This window comes from Rhipicephalus microplus, chromosome 5 (genome assembly GCF_043290135.1).
Source record: "Rhipicephalus microplus isolate Deutch F79 chromosome 5, USDA_Rmic, whole genome shotgun sequence".
Lineage (NCBI taxonomy): Eukaryota > Metazoa > Arthropoda > Arachnida > Ixodida > Ixodidae > Rhipicephalus > Rhipicephalus microplus.
The window spans coordinates 99930831-99948279 of record NC_134704.1 but is presented as its reverse complement, the minus strand read 5'-3'; the positions used below and the strand labels follow the sequence as shown (position 1 = coordinate 99948279).

General features: G+C 43.1%; 1 protein-coding gene across 1 annotated transcript; it reads right to left on the bottom strand.

Annotated features, from left to right (window-relative positions):
• Positions 1-6389: 6389 nt before the first annotated feature.
• LOC142817333 (uncharacterized) lies at positions 6390-16966 on the bottom strand. The gene is made up of 2 exons (XM_075894369.1): positions 16745-16966; positions 6390-7155 (listed from the first exon to the last, which is right to left on the bottom strand). Exon 2 carries the CDS (start codon positions 7084-7086, stop codon positions 6784-6786), a length of 303 nt encoding a protein of 100 aa, XP_075750484.1. The 5' UTR covers positions 7087-7155; positions 16745-16966; the 3' UTR covers positions 6390-6783.
• Between the last annotated feature and the right edge of the window lie 483 nt (positions 16967-17449).

Genomic DNA, 17449 nt, shown 5'->3' with positions numbered 1-17449 from the left:
GTATACGTGACTGTTGGAGCTATGTGCGGTAGCTCTAGCATAAGCCATGGCTGCTGCAACGTAGTCGGCGTCCGCGCGCGTTGGTGTCGTTCGAGCGCTCTTACTTGCGTGATTGTGTTTAACTGAGTATTTAGGCACGGGTTACGTTTGTAAATCCCGTAGTCAATAATCGCTAATAGCATGCCCCTGATTGCCATCAGAGGATGGGCTTGGTTGTCGAAATATGCCAGACGCTTTTTCTGAAAGCAAGCTTTGAATTTTTTTTTAAAAAGAAGTACTTTCATACGTGCAAGGCAGTGCCTACTGCAGGCCCGCAACTCTTTGAAAACTGGACGAGCTATCACATCTTTTATCAAATTACAATGAATTAAGATAATTGAATTATAGATGACAAATTTCTGTGCTAGATTAGGTGCACAAAACACATGTTCGCAGCCCTACGTCTAGAAAGCAGGCAAATAGGAAGCACAGCGTCAAATTTGGATTAGATTCCATTGACGGAGCGTCTTGTGAGAGTAGAAAGAAAGAGAAAATTGTTCATTTTTGATGCCCTTATAGAGGCAGTCAGAATTGCACTGATTGGTGACTTGTAACAATTCCTCAGATTGTTAGAGGCGTGATTAAAGTCAGTAAATCTTTTACTTTTTTTTTGCAGACCTCTTCGCTAGTGCCACGCCCAAGATCATTTGTTCTCATGTAAAAGAGAAAGCAGAGATGTCTTCACTGTTTGTACATGAAGAGGTAAGTTTCTTGTGCATTTTGATTAATGTTACATGTTCTGAACGTTGTGCTTTAGGAATTGTTTTTCACACTGGCTCACTACCCTAGAAGGAAATTTATTTTTAGGTGAGTTCAGGCTTTCGTAAGTGCCATTTTTGAGCTGTAGTCTTACACTTCACCTCATTTCGGGAATTTGCTGTATGCTGAAAAACTCTTATCTTTATCATACGAAATTATTGGAATGTATGGGTTGTATGCTTCGAGTTCAGTGTAATGTCAATTACACGCCATTTCGAAGGATACACACTACACATTTATTATATATGGTGCTGCCAGAACAGCACGAACATCCTTTTATGAGAAGTCATATTTGCTTTTTTTACAGGATGAGAGGGTGCCGCTGACGTCCTGCGTAGTCTACCCCGGCCCCAGCCTAGAGCAAGCCTACTTCCTGAACCTCCACATGGATAACCGAAAAATCTTCCGTGTCAGTGATGACGAAGAAGGAGTGACAGCACTGATGAGTTCATTTTTTTATTTTCAACATTGTCTACAGCCGCAAGGCCTTTAACATCCACCGTGATTGAGCGGCTTTTCCTCGGCGTGAGTTTGGAGTTTATCAAAGAAGTTGTTCAGGCAGTACGACGCTGAAAATTTTCGTGTCACAATGCCTGAACAACTTTTTCTAGTGTGGTCATGGTAGACGAACAAACATTGTTATTTGTGTAAGTTATTTTGCTTAAATATAGCTGGACCATTTCATGCCAGACGTCCCAGCCACTTTGGCGACCATCTGAATTGTATTTGAAAAAAAAAGTGCTGGCTTACTGCGTGTAAAACAGTGAACTGCTAGAATACTTCAGCGAGAAAAAAAGTTGTGTTCATGTGGCTGGCTTATAACTTCCTGGCATAATGCCGTCTGTGTGCTGTTTGTGGATAATTTCGTTTTAAAGCTACCGCTTATTTTTTCTAAAGCAAATTCGGTCTACCTGTTAAGTAAATGTGCTTCTGCAAGGTATTTGAAGCTCAATAATAATAGTGCAATTTTTTTGCCACATTCGCTTCCAAGAATAAAGCCAAAATGTGTTATGTTTGCATTTTTTATTGCAATATTGCACTTTGTATAAATATCTGAGCAGTGAATACTTACTCCACAGAAGGTATATTTTGAGGAAAAAATATCTTTAGACCTCTCAAGCTGCTGAAATATACGAGAAAATACCACGAATTTCACAAAATTGTGATTTTTGTCTGTATTGAGATGCAATTTGCTCCATGTTGTGATACAATGAAAACTCATCATTATACCTAAATTGTAAGAAAATGAAATTTTTTCTGTAAGCAAAATCTTATCGCAAAAAGGACAGGAAAGAGCGCTGTCAACTGAATTTTATTGAAGGTGCTACGAGCGTTTTTATACTGAGCACAAGAACAGGGCTCATCTGCATCAACACATGTGTGACCATGACAAAATAATTTTAACCGAGAAAAGAATACTCTTTTTCGGAAAATATAAGTGAAGGTGTACTGATGCACTGATCCTTGGCCTTCCTGATAAAGAGTTCTAAAATCTCTCATTTTTCTGCTTGCTTTTTTTTTCAAAAACCGTGTTTTATGAAACGTAGGACTACACTTACATTCTTTACGGTGCCCGGCCATGAGACTACTATAGCCCTTCTTAACATTTAAAGCATGCTGTCTTGCTCGATCATTGAAGCATTGCCCAGTTTGTCCTATGTTTACTTTTCCACATGTACATACACGTTAGATTGGCATTCAGTAAACCTATTTTAGTGACGAATGGTGTAAGATTGACTATTCCTGTTGCTGTAAGTACATGCACATTTGAAAGCTTGCAAGGGGTGGAAAACAACAATGTCATATCTGCTGGCTCTTTTCCTAAAATTGTGAGACACCTTATGTACGCAGTACCGTGTGACATGCAAAGGTGGTTGGTCATTCTCTTTTTCTTTTGGTCCTGTTTCCTTTAACTTTACTTTCTGCAGGAGGGTTTCGCAAACAAGTGTGATGATGCTGTTGGGGTATTGGCTGGTGCTATCAGCCCAGGAGTGCTAAGAATGTTCTGCCTTTTGATAGTGGGGATTCAAAATTAGTAGAAAGAGGAATTGATACCACATGTACTCAGGCCACCCTTCAGAAGTCATGTTAGCACAAGGGTGAGGTCAGGTTTAAAAACCAGATTAAAAGACTAAAAGATGCTGGGTATCCCAACAGAATCATCACACCCGTTTGCAAAACCCTCCTGCAGAAAGTAAAGTTAAAGAAGACAGGACCATCAAAAAACAATGACCAAAACCTTTGCATGTTATACCACATCATGTGTCTCACAATTAAAAAAATAGCCAGCAGATATGATATTAGCGTGTTGTTTTCCACCCCTTGCAAGCTTTCAAAAGTGTGTGTACTAAACAGCAACAGGAATAGTCAATCTTGCCCCATTCGTCACGAGAATAGGTTTACTTAATGCCAACTTAACGTTTGTAGAAGTATTTTTTATCAGGTAAACCAATGATCAGTGCATCACTACACGTTCACTTATCCTTTCCGAGAGGGAGTATTCTTTTCACAGTTAAGATTATTTTGTAGTGCTCACACGTGTCGTCGCGCATGAACACGGTTCTTGTACTCCGTATAAAAGCGCTCGTAGCACATTCATTAAATTCAGTTGACAGTCGGTGCTCTTTCCTGTCCTTTCTGTCTCTTCCTAAAGTTGTCGCGCTATGACTAGCACACAACCACGATGAACCAACTCGCCCAAATTAAGCTCTTGTTACGTAACACGTAGACCGAGTTTCGTATGGAAAGAAGGAGCGGTGCTTTTAAAATAACATTTTTCACATACAACTCCTAGACGGCATTCCAGGAAGTTCAGAGGGCAGCCACGTGACCAAATATTTTTCCTCTCCTAAATATTCCAGAAGTTTACTATTTTCAATGCAGCACGAGTTTTTCGAATACATTTGAGATGGTTGCCAAAATGGCTGGGACATTTGGCATAAAGTGACCCAGCTGTGTCATTAGCCATAATTATGCATTACCTCTTTTGTTTTTTGTGTGTTTTTACTCAGTTTTGTGTTCGTTTTTAGCTTATTGTGTTTCTGATCATTGTATTGGTTTCTTAAGTATTCGCTAAAGTTATATGTGCGAAAACCCGTATATGTTTGCATGTACATCATTTCTCATAACCAATTGTTATACATCCAGGAATACAAACCTTAATCCACTGTGATTGTATACATTTGAAAACACTATCCACATATATTTTTGTGTGCATCACTACTTGGGAACGATTGTGTACATGAAGGCGTATATAGTGAAATCATGGTGATTGTATATATTTGAAAGAATCATAAGTATATATTTGCCTGTACTTCATTCCTATTAACCCATTGTGTACATGAAGGAGTATTAAACTGGAAACCACTGGGATTGTAGATACTTGAAAGAATTATAGGGATATATTAGCGTATATTTCATTTGTAGTCTCTATGTGCTTGAAGCAGTATACTAAACTGAAACCAGTGTAATTGTATGTTGCAAAGAATTGTCAATGAAGTGAAACTGAATAAATATAATAAACATTTGAGGTGCTGCATGTGTAGTGTACGTATACGTGAACGTATATCTGGTGAAAAAGTTGTGTGGCAGAAGAAAAGTTTATGTTTTATTTGCCTATTAAATAAACGCAATATGCAAGGGCAGCAAGGCTTCATTTTCTGTAACGCGCATTATGCATATACTGTGAAGTATATATAGATCCAGCACAAGTTCATACACGATAGTACGCGTTTATATTTTTGCCCAGACGCAATGAATGGAGCTCGACAGGTGGCGCACCATTGATAATCAGGACCACTTTCTTCAAGTAGTGTGTAATCAGTGCATGCTGATATCTATTAGTGCAGTCTAAAAGAATACTGGCACCCCTGCCATGGGCACTCAACACCCTTGTGCACCCTTCTCGCACCCTCCTCAGAGGGTGCTAAAAAGTGATGGACATCGAAGGCACCCTTCCTTAAGGGTGTTTTTGTAACACCCTACAGTTTTTTTACATGTACAGCCTATTCTAAGGGTGCATGAAAACGCACCCTTTTTGGAAGGTGCTGAATTAACACCCTTAGGGTGTCGTCCACGGGACAAGCTCATTTACACCCTTCTGGGTGTAAAATTTTTTACTGTGTAGGTCATAAAACATTTCTTTAGCGCGCCTTCAGAACGGGCCTTTTCTGCATAGGTCGTTCGCGCAAACGTATCAGCGTCAATGAGGCACGCACCATAAATTTTGGTTGCCCAAACGAGAAGACTAGAGTAAGACAGGAGTGGACCAAGGGGTATCTGGTGTCACAAACATGTAAATGTAAAAATAAATAAATAAATTGTGCCAGTGCAGGCCTCTGCGATTGTATAGTGGCGCAGCGGGCAATTTAGGAGGCCAATTAAGGACCACCACTTTAGATTTCAGTGATCTACAAACAGAGCCCATTACATGAACGTATTGAATATACTCCTTGTTTTGGGTTAGATTTATGTGAAACATAAACTTGAGATATAAAAATTTTTTATTGTGAGTTCCTGTTGCAAAGACCCATTGATTGAAATTTGATTGTGTAGTAACGACAGAGGTAGCGTCCGGTACTTTTTTCGGAAACGGTTACGCGTTACCTTTGTTTTGTTGGTTACGTAGGGTGGTAACGCATTTATGTTTTGTTAGAGTAACGATCAACCTATTTAGTTACTTTTTTTTGGTAACAGATACAACTGTGTGGAGATGTAATGCTCGGGATCAATCTCGTTTCGTCAAAAGTTTCCATTGACTTCTATTGCGCAGCTTGGTATTCTTTTAAATGTAAAAGTGGGCCTATTCTGAGCCGACACAAAATAAATGTCCTTTTCCAAGCCTGGCTACTTAGCATTACCTTGCTAGAGTGAGGCACGACATTTACCCGCAACCTTCACACAAATGTTTAATATTCATTCAGGCCGTTGCGCATCTTCTGGAAGTTTATGCCGATTCCCAAGCCAATACATCAATTGCCTAACGCATTTTGTAGCGGAGAATGATAATGGAACTCGCAGAATTCAAATTTTGTTGAAATACTAAATACCGGGTGTGCCGCAAGTCTATGCTCAACTTGAGAGCGGGAGAAACAATGAACCAGGCAAAGAAAGGCACGAAGGCAAAACAAGGTGGGAGATGGCCAAAGTGTTTCGCGTTTACGACTTTGATGACAAGTGTGTTGCGAAGCCTTGTGTTTCGCTGCGTAAATGGGAAGTAGTCTGTTGCAAGAAAAAAATTAGGCTGTTGCGTTACGTTTTATATATTTGCGTTGAGTGACTAAATTCAGTTTTATTGCTCTCGTATCGTGAACTTTTTCTCGTTCTTTGTTTATAACGCCCCTCTCTGTATTGTCTTTCCTCCTCCTCGATTCAGACCCTGTTATGCGATTCGTTAGAAGCATACGGGAAAGCTATAGACAAGTTAGCCAAGGAACTGATGTGATAAATTAATGATTGTTTTTAGTGGAAATGCCTAAAACTAATTATGAAATGGGAAATAAAGGTCTATGAAAATACGTCGCAGTTGTTGCATGAAAGTGGGAGCACTCACTCACTCACAAACTCAAAACACCAATCAATCAATCCATCAGTTAGTCAATCAATCAATATTTATTAGCCAATCGAGTATGTTTGATCTCGGCGAGAAATGACCGTGAGGTATAAAATGAGTAACTAACCGTAGTTTGACTGATTTTGCAGTAATTAAACGAACCTTGCGCATAGGTTACTGAATTTTCAAGGTATTACCTTGCTGGTTGTCACTTGTGACCACGTCAATTCCGCTGAAGCAGTTAAAACGGCGATACAATTTCCAGCGTGGTTATGTAGTAACTCAAATTTCACTAGAAATCACAACTCCAACACGCAAACTATGTCTATGCCTCAAGTTATTGTGTTGTGCCTTGCTGGCCCATGCAGCCCGCCAAGGTACAGCCCACCTCCTCCTTCTTTTCCACCTCCTCCTCCCGTGTTTTCCGCGACCAGCTACGGGTCGTGGCTTGGCGCCGGCTCGGAAGACAACACGTGCCGCTGCCGGGAATGCTGCGGCGAATGCTGCAAAGAGGCAGCCGCAGTGCGTCGAGAGCAACGGCGGTTCGAGTCCATGATGTTCCGGTCACCCGTTCCACCACTGTGGCCGCAGCCGAGTCCGTTTTCCAGAGATGCACCGTTCGGTGGCGGCGGTTTGTTGCCGGCACGCAGCACGCCGTGGCTGTGGCCAACGGCCGACGCCGCTGGAGCGGCCGCAGAACCGTACTGGCCGTCCGTCGCCCCCACCAGGCAGTTCATCTGGTCGACGCGTCGTTTGCCGCGCCACGTGTGGTCTTCGGGTGGAAGCTTTTTGTCCAGGAGTCGCTGCTGGTGAGTCAAAGAGTGGACAAAAGAAGTCTGTGAATGTTCGTTATCGAGCGCTGTTTTGACGCATTGGTACTACACGCGCCAATTTCAGTGTAGAAGCCTACCAGACTTCTTGAGAAATGCTTGTGTCCTTCACTGTTCTCAAAGAAAATGGGCACGTTTCTTTAAGTGGGCTGCATAGGGATAAAAAAAATTCAGCCAGCTCCACTACGTGGACAGCGATCCTGCATGGTGGCGTGAAGTGGGGTTGAATGATGTAGAATAAAGCGAGTTGAATGACACCGGATGAAGGGGGAATGCAGAGAAAGGATTGACGGCAGCTGTAGTGGGCGTGGTGGGTGGCGTGGCATATATAGATAGTGGGAATTGCCCACTTTCTGTGTATAAACCTCTCTACCATCTACGTTAGTTCCCGGATATGAAAGCCTCAGCTAAGAAGAGCTTCGCTATTGAAAGTGTTCATATATTAACCAAAGAGGTCAACATTGAATAAGGGAAAACGACATGGGAGAATAGAGTATGGGGTGCGTCCATACTCCGTTCTTTAGGACACCAATGCCCTGACGGAAGTTTTGGAACACCGCAACAATAGCAACGTAATATAAATTGCCGTAACAGTAAAATCAAATAGTAACAATTTAATCTCAAATAAAAATAAAGCTTCCTAACTGTACCGGTAGCGACAACTAACTAACTAACTAACTAACTAACTAACTAACTAACTAACTAACTAACTAACTAACTAACTAACTAACTAACTAACTAACTAACTAACTAAATAACTAAATAACTAACTAAATAACTAACTAACTAACTAACTAACTAACTAACTAAATAACTAACTAACTAACTAACTAACTAAATAACTAACTAACTAAATAACTAACTAACTAACTAAATAACTACCACGCCCACAGTGGGCTGCCTATAGAAAGATTATTCCTTCAGTCGAGCCTCACGGTCGATCCCACATACAACACCACTCAAGAGCCATGAAGGTTCCGGAACCCTCCACTACGCCGTCTTTCATATCCATATGCTAATTTTGGAACGTTCAACCCAAACAATTATTATTATCACTTACAAGTGGGTTCCACTGTAAATAAAGTACAGGCACCCATTGATTGCTTCGATTACACTGATAACGCGGGACCTGAAAAAAAAAATTCAATGTTCATGTTCCGAAGTATATTATGTCTGCTGTTTGTGCTTCATACCTGCCAATGTATACTGCTTGTCTTTGCCTTTACTTCGCATACACACTAAAAAATTGCCGCACATTTCTCGTGCAGCCCACCGCCCGGTTACCAGTACGCCGAGGACACTTTGCATCCTGCTAGCAGCGGTTATTTGGCCACCAGTGACACGCTTTCGCCTGTAGTGAGCCCGTACTTTCCGCGGGGGTGAGACGGTCGCGGATATTCACTGAATTTGTGCTGAAGTTGCATACGTTGACCACTCTCTGGTTTTCTTCGCTGTCAGCATAGCTTAAAGAACAACGACAACTGTAAGATTACACGTCATTTTCTAGCGCTCGTCTCCAAGCGTGCTGATGCTTGGGGACAAGTGCAAGTCCATGCTTTTCTAGTGTAAGCCAGTGCTACAAGTAGCCAAGGCTGTTGATTTCGGATAGGGGTCGGCAACTGATGCCTGCAGACCACACATAAGTGTGGTAACTGTTATTTGGCCTGCGGGAACGATGTCAGAATATCCAGCCCTTGTCACTTTCTACCTCGACTGTTAACTACAGATTACTATGTCGACTTCAAAGAAGCTCGTTCAGCTTAAACTAACACGATTTCAAGTCCAGTGTCTTACGTTATTGTCAATTCAGAGAATTTTTTCCTTTAGCTCGCATAGCTCCCCTCTCTCCCCAATTCGCCATGCGGTCTCCGCCTTGTCAGCTTCATGCAACTCGGTCATCCGTCTGAACAAGGTTGCCGGACCCTGATTCGGGACCTTCCGAGGGTTGCACATGCAGAGGTAACCAAGAAAGTGAATGGGAGCAATAGCTGCCGCCGTAGACCGACAGACATCACACCTAACGCGCACTGCGAATTCTGTGGATCTGGTCCACTCACGCTCTTAGAAAAGAAAAGAGCCCATTCGCTCGCTTCCGTGAGGGGTGACATTCCACCTGTATGTGCGTAGAGAGAGTCGCACGCTTGTATGTGCGTAGAGAGAGTCGCACGCCTGATCAGGGGGGGCTTAGGAAGATATAATCTGTACTCTCTTTTCTGAGATAGCAAGCGGCGGGAGAATTCAACCACTCTGGATGCACCTTAATCTAATAGTTACTGTACTTGAAATGCACTACCACAGATAACGTTCCCCATGCTTTTCTCGGTTGTCGTCATCAGTGGGCTTTTTGTGGTTGCCAGAAACTACAACAGGCCCGTCCGTACTGCGGCAGGGAATTCACATCCCGGTCGAGCAATTGCTTCAGTGGTAGTAAACCGAAGCCACTTGCAGATAGGTTAGTTAATAATTGTAGTCATTGGTTACCATGCGCAGAGAATCTGTGGAGACGATGGACACCTCGGTGCCTGGAGATGGCGAGCCGCTGGCGCCGGAGTCGCCCACTTCGTATCGGCTATCGCAGCAGGATCTGCAACCGCAGATGTCGACATCAGTTACGGGCATCGCGAACGCGGAGAGTGCCGTGAGCTTCGCAGTCGACCCTTCTGCACCGCCAGGGCAGGACACTGAACATCGGTCGATCTTATGCGAAATCGTCACCTCCATGTCGTCGTGCTGCGGCGAACCGGAGGAGCCACCGGTCACCGCTCAGGTGAGAAATATAGCCAACATTTTTTTAAAGTCACACTTCACCGTCACCACCATCGCCGCCGTCGAAGCTCCTTGCACTGGGCAATATTTATCAAAACGTTTATTTGAAGAAAAAAAAAAAACAGGAAAAAAAAGAGATGGGGTGCATGTGGGTGGGGTCCCTATTCCAGGGCTCCACTGGCTTCAGCGGCCCGCACTAATGAAAGGCTTACGCATGAATTTGCTGCGAATAATATAACGAGAAATAAATTGTCGCGTAGGCGTGCCTATAGCAAAGATATTATGCGAACGCGTGGGCGAAATCTACCTGCCATACAAGATTGGCGCCGGCCATTGCACCCATATATATGACAAAAAACACGAAATCTTCACTCAAGAGTAAGCTTACACGAAGCGCTGAACGAGTTCATTCGCGTTTATCTTGGTCAAGCTGTGCGCCAAGACGGCATACAAAGGAAGAAGTGCGTTAAACAAGCGCAGCATTTCGATTATTCGGCGCCGTATATGTCTGACTATATTGTTTATGTGCCACCGTGCCGCGCAGCTTGACCAACATCAGCGTTCAAATAAGTATCTGGCTTTGGCTAACACATGCATCTTATAGCGCAATGTGGGCTAGAAAAAAATATATCAACGCACTCAATAAGTGCTGCGCTGCATGCCGATCGACCGATGATTTAGGCCGAAGCAGCGATCTTGCAATAAACTCTTGGCACACTGCTACAGTCACCCCCATCCTTTGAGATCTTTAAAATGGTGATTTTTGACCTGCAGCAACGTATCATACAATGAAAACTGTCTTTTGTATCGACTGATCTGCTAGCCAAACTGACAGTATACCCCCGAGCAGCATAAATCCTTGCCGATAATTTTAGTGCAATAAAAAATTTCCTTACCGTTTTTGGCTTTTGTAGCGTGCCATCGTCGCAGTCACGGTTAGCAAAAACAAACAAACAAAAAAACTTTTAAAGCACTGACATTGCATGGGGAGGTGCTTTTTTCACAGGAGCGGTACAAAAATGCGCGCCTGCCACTGCTAACCCGCGTGGTGCATCGAACTGGAAGCCATCGTATCCCACAGTCCCCTGCGATCGCCCATATTACCGGTATCCTATATTAGTTGGATGCGGGTGTTGTCGATGCGTTTTATACGTCACAACTAGATATGTGCTTTTCGTGAATGCGGATACACTGCTGCACAACTATGTGAAATTTTCGACTGTACAACCGTTTTGTTTTTCACCCTGTATACAATAATGCCCTTGGGCGATGTAGGTTGCACTAATAAATGAGTAAAAAAATAAAATAAATAAATAAATAAATAAAAAATAATTCCAATTTCCAACGTGTTTAAGGTGTCGGTCGGGAGCTAGAAATTCCCGCAGAAGCAGATTGAATCTGTAGCAGTCTGTTAAAAGCTTTTTATGCAATTATAGCGATATCTTCACTCGCGGCCGAGCTTGTAGTTGCTCTAGGTCGCTTTACAATACACTTTATGTTAATGAGAGGATACGATAACGAGATGAAGTTTGCGTATTGCTACCGGAACCAGTTCATTGTTTGGCACACTCAAAAAGCATTGACTGGTCGCTTTGAACGCATCCAAATGTATGAATTGAAAAAAAAAAACGCTAAATTGTACGAGTGCACATGAGAAGTCGTGTTAAGCTTTGCTTTCGAATTGTCTAATTAATTGTTTCTAGGCAAATCCCGGTGATACGCAACGAGCTATGTCCATCAGCTCGGAGGATTCGGATGAAGCGCACGAGCAGTCGCAGCGCGCGGTTATTCCGGGCAGGAAGTCATTGGCGGCGGAAGTGTCCGTGTTGATCGGATCCACTGAAGGACAGTCGTCTGTTAGGTACGTGTATATTCCGAAACAAGAAGACAAAATGAGGTGCTGCGCCCTTGAATGATTGAAACTAAGGCTGTTCTGTAAATGTTGAAGATTGCCCCAAATAGAAGCCGAGTCACCTTCACCTCCTCTCACTGGAATTTGATAGTGCCTAGAACACCCCTGAATCTTTGCAGAAAAAGGATATTTGCAAGCGTGAATGGCGTTTATTGTTATCAGAGAAAAGTGCGAAACCTATCACGTATTGCAACACTCGGCCATTCATCGTCTTCTATCGTCACTATATTATATACTTCACTCACCGAATGGTGCAGTGAGTTGGAAAACGGAAGTGTTTTTGAAGTTTTCTAGGGTTGGGTGATATACGAGGCCCCAATCCACGGGTGATTCTAGTCGCATATGTTTTGCCTTTGTCCCTGTGTTCACCCAGTTTGACTGGCCGATATGAAAAAAAAAGAAATATATCGCTACAATACGTGTTTCTGTTGGAACGAACCTTACTGGAACACATAAACAATTCTGAAACGTGTGTATGACTCCTACTAATTTGCCCTCTGTATCCACAGCGCAGCACTTCATTCCGAGAAAGCCAACAAGGAGCGAACAGTGCTAAGGAGGTGCAGTCAGCTTAAAATCAGAAGTATCAGCTCGGGATAGCGGGTATGCACCTGGCATTGATAGCTTATGCTATCAATGCGTGTCCAATATGCTGGCTGTACGTTAAGTGTACAACCAGAGTCATAAAGTTCAATCACTTAATGATTATTTAATATTTATTCATGAGAAGGTCTTCTAAAAAATCTAGACAGAAGTATGGAAGTGTTATAGACGCTGGGAAGACATCCTCAATACGCATTAAAATACATGAAATAAATTGGTAGAATGGTCCCTGTAATATATTCCAAGGAAGTGTATATACCCACATGCTGCGTTTTTCCTGCGTCCTCGTATTGATCTTCATGATTCTTCTTCAAGGCTGCTATTAAAAAATATTACTAATGTTTAATAACGACGTTGATGGTTCGATTTTGGTACTAAGTTGAGACAGTGTGGCACAACGAAACGAAGCAACAAACACACCGAGGAAAAGAAATTAAAAACCCACAGAAAGCGCTTCATTGCGCTCTTTTTTTTAGTGATTATGACCCGCCACGGTGTTCTAGCAGTCATGGTGGTCGACTGCTGACGCGCAGGTCACCGGCGGCAGCAGTCACATTTTCAATGGAGGCGAAAATTCTCAAGGCCTATGTACTAAGATATAGGTGCACGTTAAAGTGACACTAAAGGCAACTATTAAGTTGAAGTTGATTGTTGAAATAGCGATCCAGAAACCGCGTAGTGTTACTCTTGTGCCAAGAAAGGGCCTATTTTGAAATAAAATCACGTTTTAGTGGGTGGCATCGAGTTAGCGCACTTGAAATTACTCGCCTCAAAAAGCAGACCGACCGAACCTACTCACGTCACTGTTGCCGTGCACAACGTTGGCCGGCTTTACTGCGCTAGTAGCAGCAGACAAAAGGCAGTAGGAGCAACAGCAGCAGCAACGGCAATTGATGAACTTCCTGCCAATGACTCCGAGATTGCAGACGTTTTTAGGTTCAACTGCACCATGCTAGATGGCACTACCTGTCCAGTGTAACTACGTGAAAATTAAATTTTTGAACCGCTCGTGCCATTCCCCATAGTAACGTCCATCGGTTCTTTTTCCGCGAATCAAACGAACAAGCGGAATTTTTTGGCGTCTCTTGATGCACGGAAGCTCTTTATTAGGTGCAGCTAGATTGATTACCGGTGATTAATTGTAGGCGGTTTGTCTGATGTCAACAAAATCATTTTGAGGAAGTCCTTTTCCGGTGTATGTGTTCTTGTGCATAGTACCTTATTTTCTCGGTAAGTAGAACACTACTGTAGATAATATTGTTGTTTTATATGTCATACGTTGAGATTTCACTCTGACGTAAATTGTTATGTGACCTTTGTGTCACTCTAAAAACCCTAGGTTGTCAAAATTGGCGGAGTCCTTCCCTGAAGCGTCTCTCATAATCATATCAGAGTGTTGGGACTTTAAAGCTACTATGAAAGCAAGTAATATTTATTAACTAATCACAATGAAAGACGGGACAAGCAATGAAATAACGACTGTCTTTAGCACGGCGATAGGCTTGCGATATTTTTTACGTGCCCAACTGTCCTCCATTTCGCTGACGTCGCAATTGTTCTGGCCAAGTTTAAATGCCACGTAAATTTGTTTTTTTTTTCATACTTTCTAAAACTGATTTCGTGGAGTGCTTCCTTCACTTTTATTTTCTCCCTCCAGTAGCAGCTGCGCGTCAAGGGCTGGGTCGACCTCTATCACGAGTTCAGTCAGCAGCGCTTCCAGCCATAGCGCTCTCCTGGGATCGTCCTCGACTTCTCCTCGGTCTCACAGGACCTTCCCGGTACACTGCGCGCTAATTTCACGTTAATTTCGTGCGTTAGTCACTGTCACCTAGGAAAACAGCCGAGTGAAGCATAGTGGCGATGCGAAAACCCGACCGTACGGCCACAGTGTTATAGTTCGCCCACAGAGAGGCAGTACACTGTGGCACGTAGCGAATTCCAGTATCCTGAAAAGGACTGGCGTGAGAACATTGGCGACGGATGCTCTTAACAGTAGCGGGATGTTTAGCGTGTTGCTGTTATTAGAACTGACGATATGGCAGAACACCGCCCCGGATGTTGTTTTGAAGCTTTAATGAACCAGTGCACAACTTTAAGATTTTTTTAAAGATAAGTGTGAGCATGAGGTATATCGAGCCTTTCGTATATGGAATAGAAAGGCTAGCTTCTTTAAACGTAGCTCCTCGTAGCTTTTCTTCTTAAGAATGTTGTTTGTTTCGTGTAAGATAGATGATGCCCCTCGCTTTGAAATATCTTTGTATCACATTTGCCAGCGTCTCGGGGAGGCTCACTCACGTGTAAAGTTGCCGACCATATGGGCTGCGGTCGGCGCAATTTCAGCTGTCACAGGGAATACTGTAGACCAGTTCCCAAACTAGATATTGCAACATTACTGACTCGTGTGAAGTGGTGAATCAACTAGCACCAGCGACACCGACCGAAGAGATGGTGGTCAATGAAACTAAAAAGAAATAAGGTATAGCAGTATGGTGCGTTGGGTTATAGTTGTGGGATGTTCATCTTAGAATAATGAACAGCGAAACAGGGTTAAAAATGCACAGATGAACTGGGTCATCCATTTATTCATCCTGTTTTCTCATCGCCCCATCTAAGTCAAGTTTGACAGGCCAATATCTCCTATTTTCTTTGTCCTTTTATCATTTCCATCCATTGTTAACCCTGTTAGTTAATCTGCGATGAACAGGATGAATTGCGATTCCTGGCGACCGCGAGTACACCGCGTTTTCTGTAGACCGCGGTAGAACTGCAGCTCCTCGAGTGGGTGCACCTGTTATACGTGTGCAGTTTCCATGTCAAGTTCCTCATCGAGGATAGCGCACTTAGTTAGGTATACCTTAAGGACGTGATGTGCAGATTATCGGGGGAAATGTGAGCCAACAGTAAAAGTAGAGTAATGGAAGCTACATCAGCACTCATGGCAAGCGGTGAGTGTGGTCTAACCGGAAGAAAGAAATATCTCTGAACAAGCTTATGGTCACATACACACCATGCACTGTACTTGACAGTCGGAACCAGACGTGCGATGGGAAACACTTCTAAATGCACTTCATTGTCAAGAATCGTGCGAAGCATATTTACACCATCTCATTCGTAGCTGCTCGGCGTCCTCACTGTCCAACGTCCAACACCGACGACAGGGCGACATAAGAACCTTTTGAAATGTAATATCAACTAATCACGAGGAACCAAACGACCATGCCAAATGTCTTGGTCAAAGTGGAATGTTTAGAGTGGGGCGCATCGTTCATCGACCATCACACGTGATAATGACTCAACTGAACAGTTTACGGAAAGTACCACAGTGTTGCGGACAGCTTACAAGTTTAACACTCCTCGGAAAGGAGAAGTTGAATACAGTCGGTAATCACCAGTAGCCCCTATCCGCGACATCTTTCCTGCTGAACGCACAACTGCGGCGGAGATTTGTTTATTGCTGTGAAATGTCTGCCTCATTAGAATTTAATTGATTAAACACTTAGTCTTTTTTACCTGTACATGTTTGACATTTTACATTGCCCATAATGTGGTCGGGTGCTTACATATTTATTTCGACGCACCTTTATACATTTCATTGAATGCAGTGGCGCAAGTTTGAAAACGTGTTTTTTTTTTCATCGTCTTGTTCTTTTTGCTATCCTGCTGTCGCTCGCTTCATGCAGCATCATCAGAATAAACCCTCAATAATTTGTAAACTGTGGCAGCAGTTTTATTACTCATAAAATGTATTTATTTCGCACTTTTTAGAATTCCCACAGTCAACAAAGAATTTCAGAAATTCTTCAATTTTCGTTCTATTGTCGCATAACTTTACAAGTCCACGGCATTTCGTCAGGTGGATGCACACAAACGTGCACCAATGGGAACGCATCCAATAATGACGTCATAAGCCGGGTGGCTGGTGCGAGGGCTGCTGCCCTAGGGGAACCATATGCCATGTGCATGAGCAATACTATTTGTTTAGTACTAATGTAGTGGTGATGTGGACGGGCTTTGCAGTATTTGAATATAGCCAGGCTCGCCCATTCGATTGGCAACTATGACCGTCATTAAGCACAGCGTTTGAGTTAGTGCATCTCATCGCGTTTGCATTCATCCCAATGCACGCAACGTGGTACGATGACAATGGTGCATACTTTTCCAGATTTCTCAAGCGGTATCCGACTATAGATGTGTAACAATATTTTCTTTGTCGTTAAATATAGTTGAAGGCACTGCTGCCGTATAAATGTGGTTGCAACAGCGAGAGTCGTGGCAACCGCTTACCTGCTTTCCACGTTGTTTGATCAGTGGTTCTCCTTTGCTGGTTTCTGCTTAGGGTGACCACCTCCGCCCCGTGTCGATGGACGAAGCACAAGCCGTGGTCGCCTCCGATGGCTCGGCGATGTACGGTTGGTACCAGCCACTGCATATTGCGTCGCAGGTAGGTCCACGGTAACAAAATTGAAACGCGTCATGAAGTAACTCCACAATGCCACTTGTTCGAGCGTTCCGAAGGTGGCCTGCGAATCAACAAAAAATAAAGTAACAAGTTGAACGAAGTTATGCGCGCGCACCATGCAGATGCAAGGTACGGTTTCTCGCATGCACAACTTGTAAGGGATAGACAAGAACTTTTAGACCAGTACGTTTTCTCTGAAGTGTGCCTTCTGAAAAACATATAATCCTGAGTTTAAATTCCCTGCTTCGAATCACCGTTTGTACCAAACAACAGCAAGCAGAATAGTATGAATTACACAGAAAACAAAGCACTGCTGCATGATCCATTCCAACACAGCTTTGCTGCCGAAGCAGGAAGTAGCAGTAATACAATCACAGAAAGCTGGAGTTTTGCGGAGTTGTAGAGAGACTTTACTTGCAACACTGAACAGCCACCGTCATTGCTGTGTTGCTTGTTCTCTCCGGATTCTTTTGCCCCAGAAGATAGCGTTATTGGTCGTGAGTTGTGTACACAAAGTTGGACGAGTGGAT

What these genes read in the sequence shown, in the direction of transcription:
- LOC142817333 (XM_075894369.1), bottom strand. Translation starts at nt 7,086, where the DNA reads ATGAACTGCCTGGTGGGGGCGACGGACGGCCAGTACGGTTCTGCGGCC.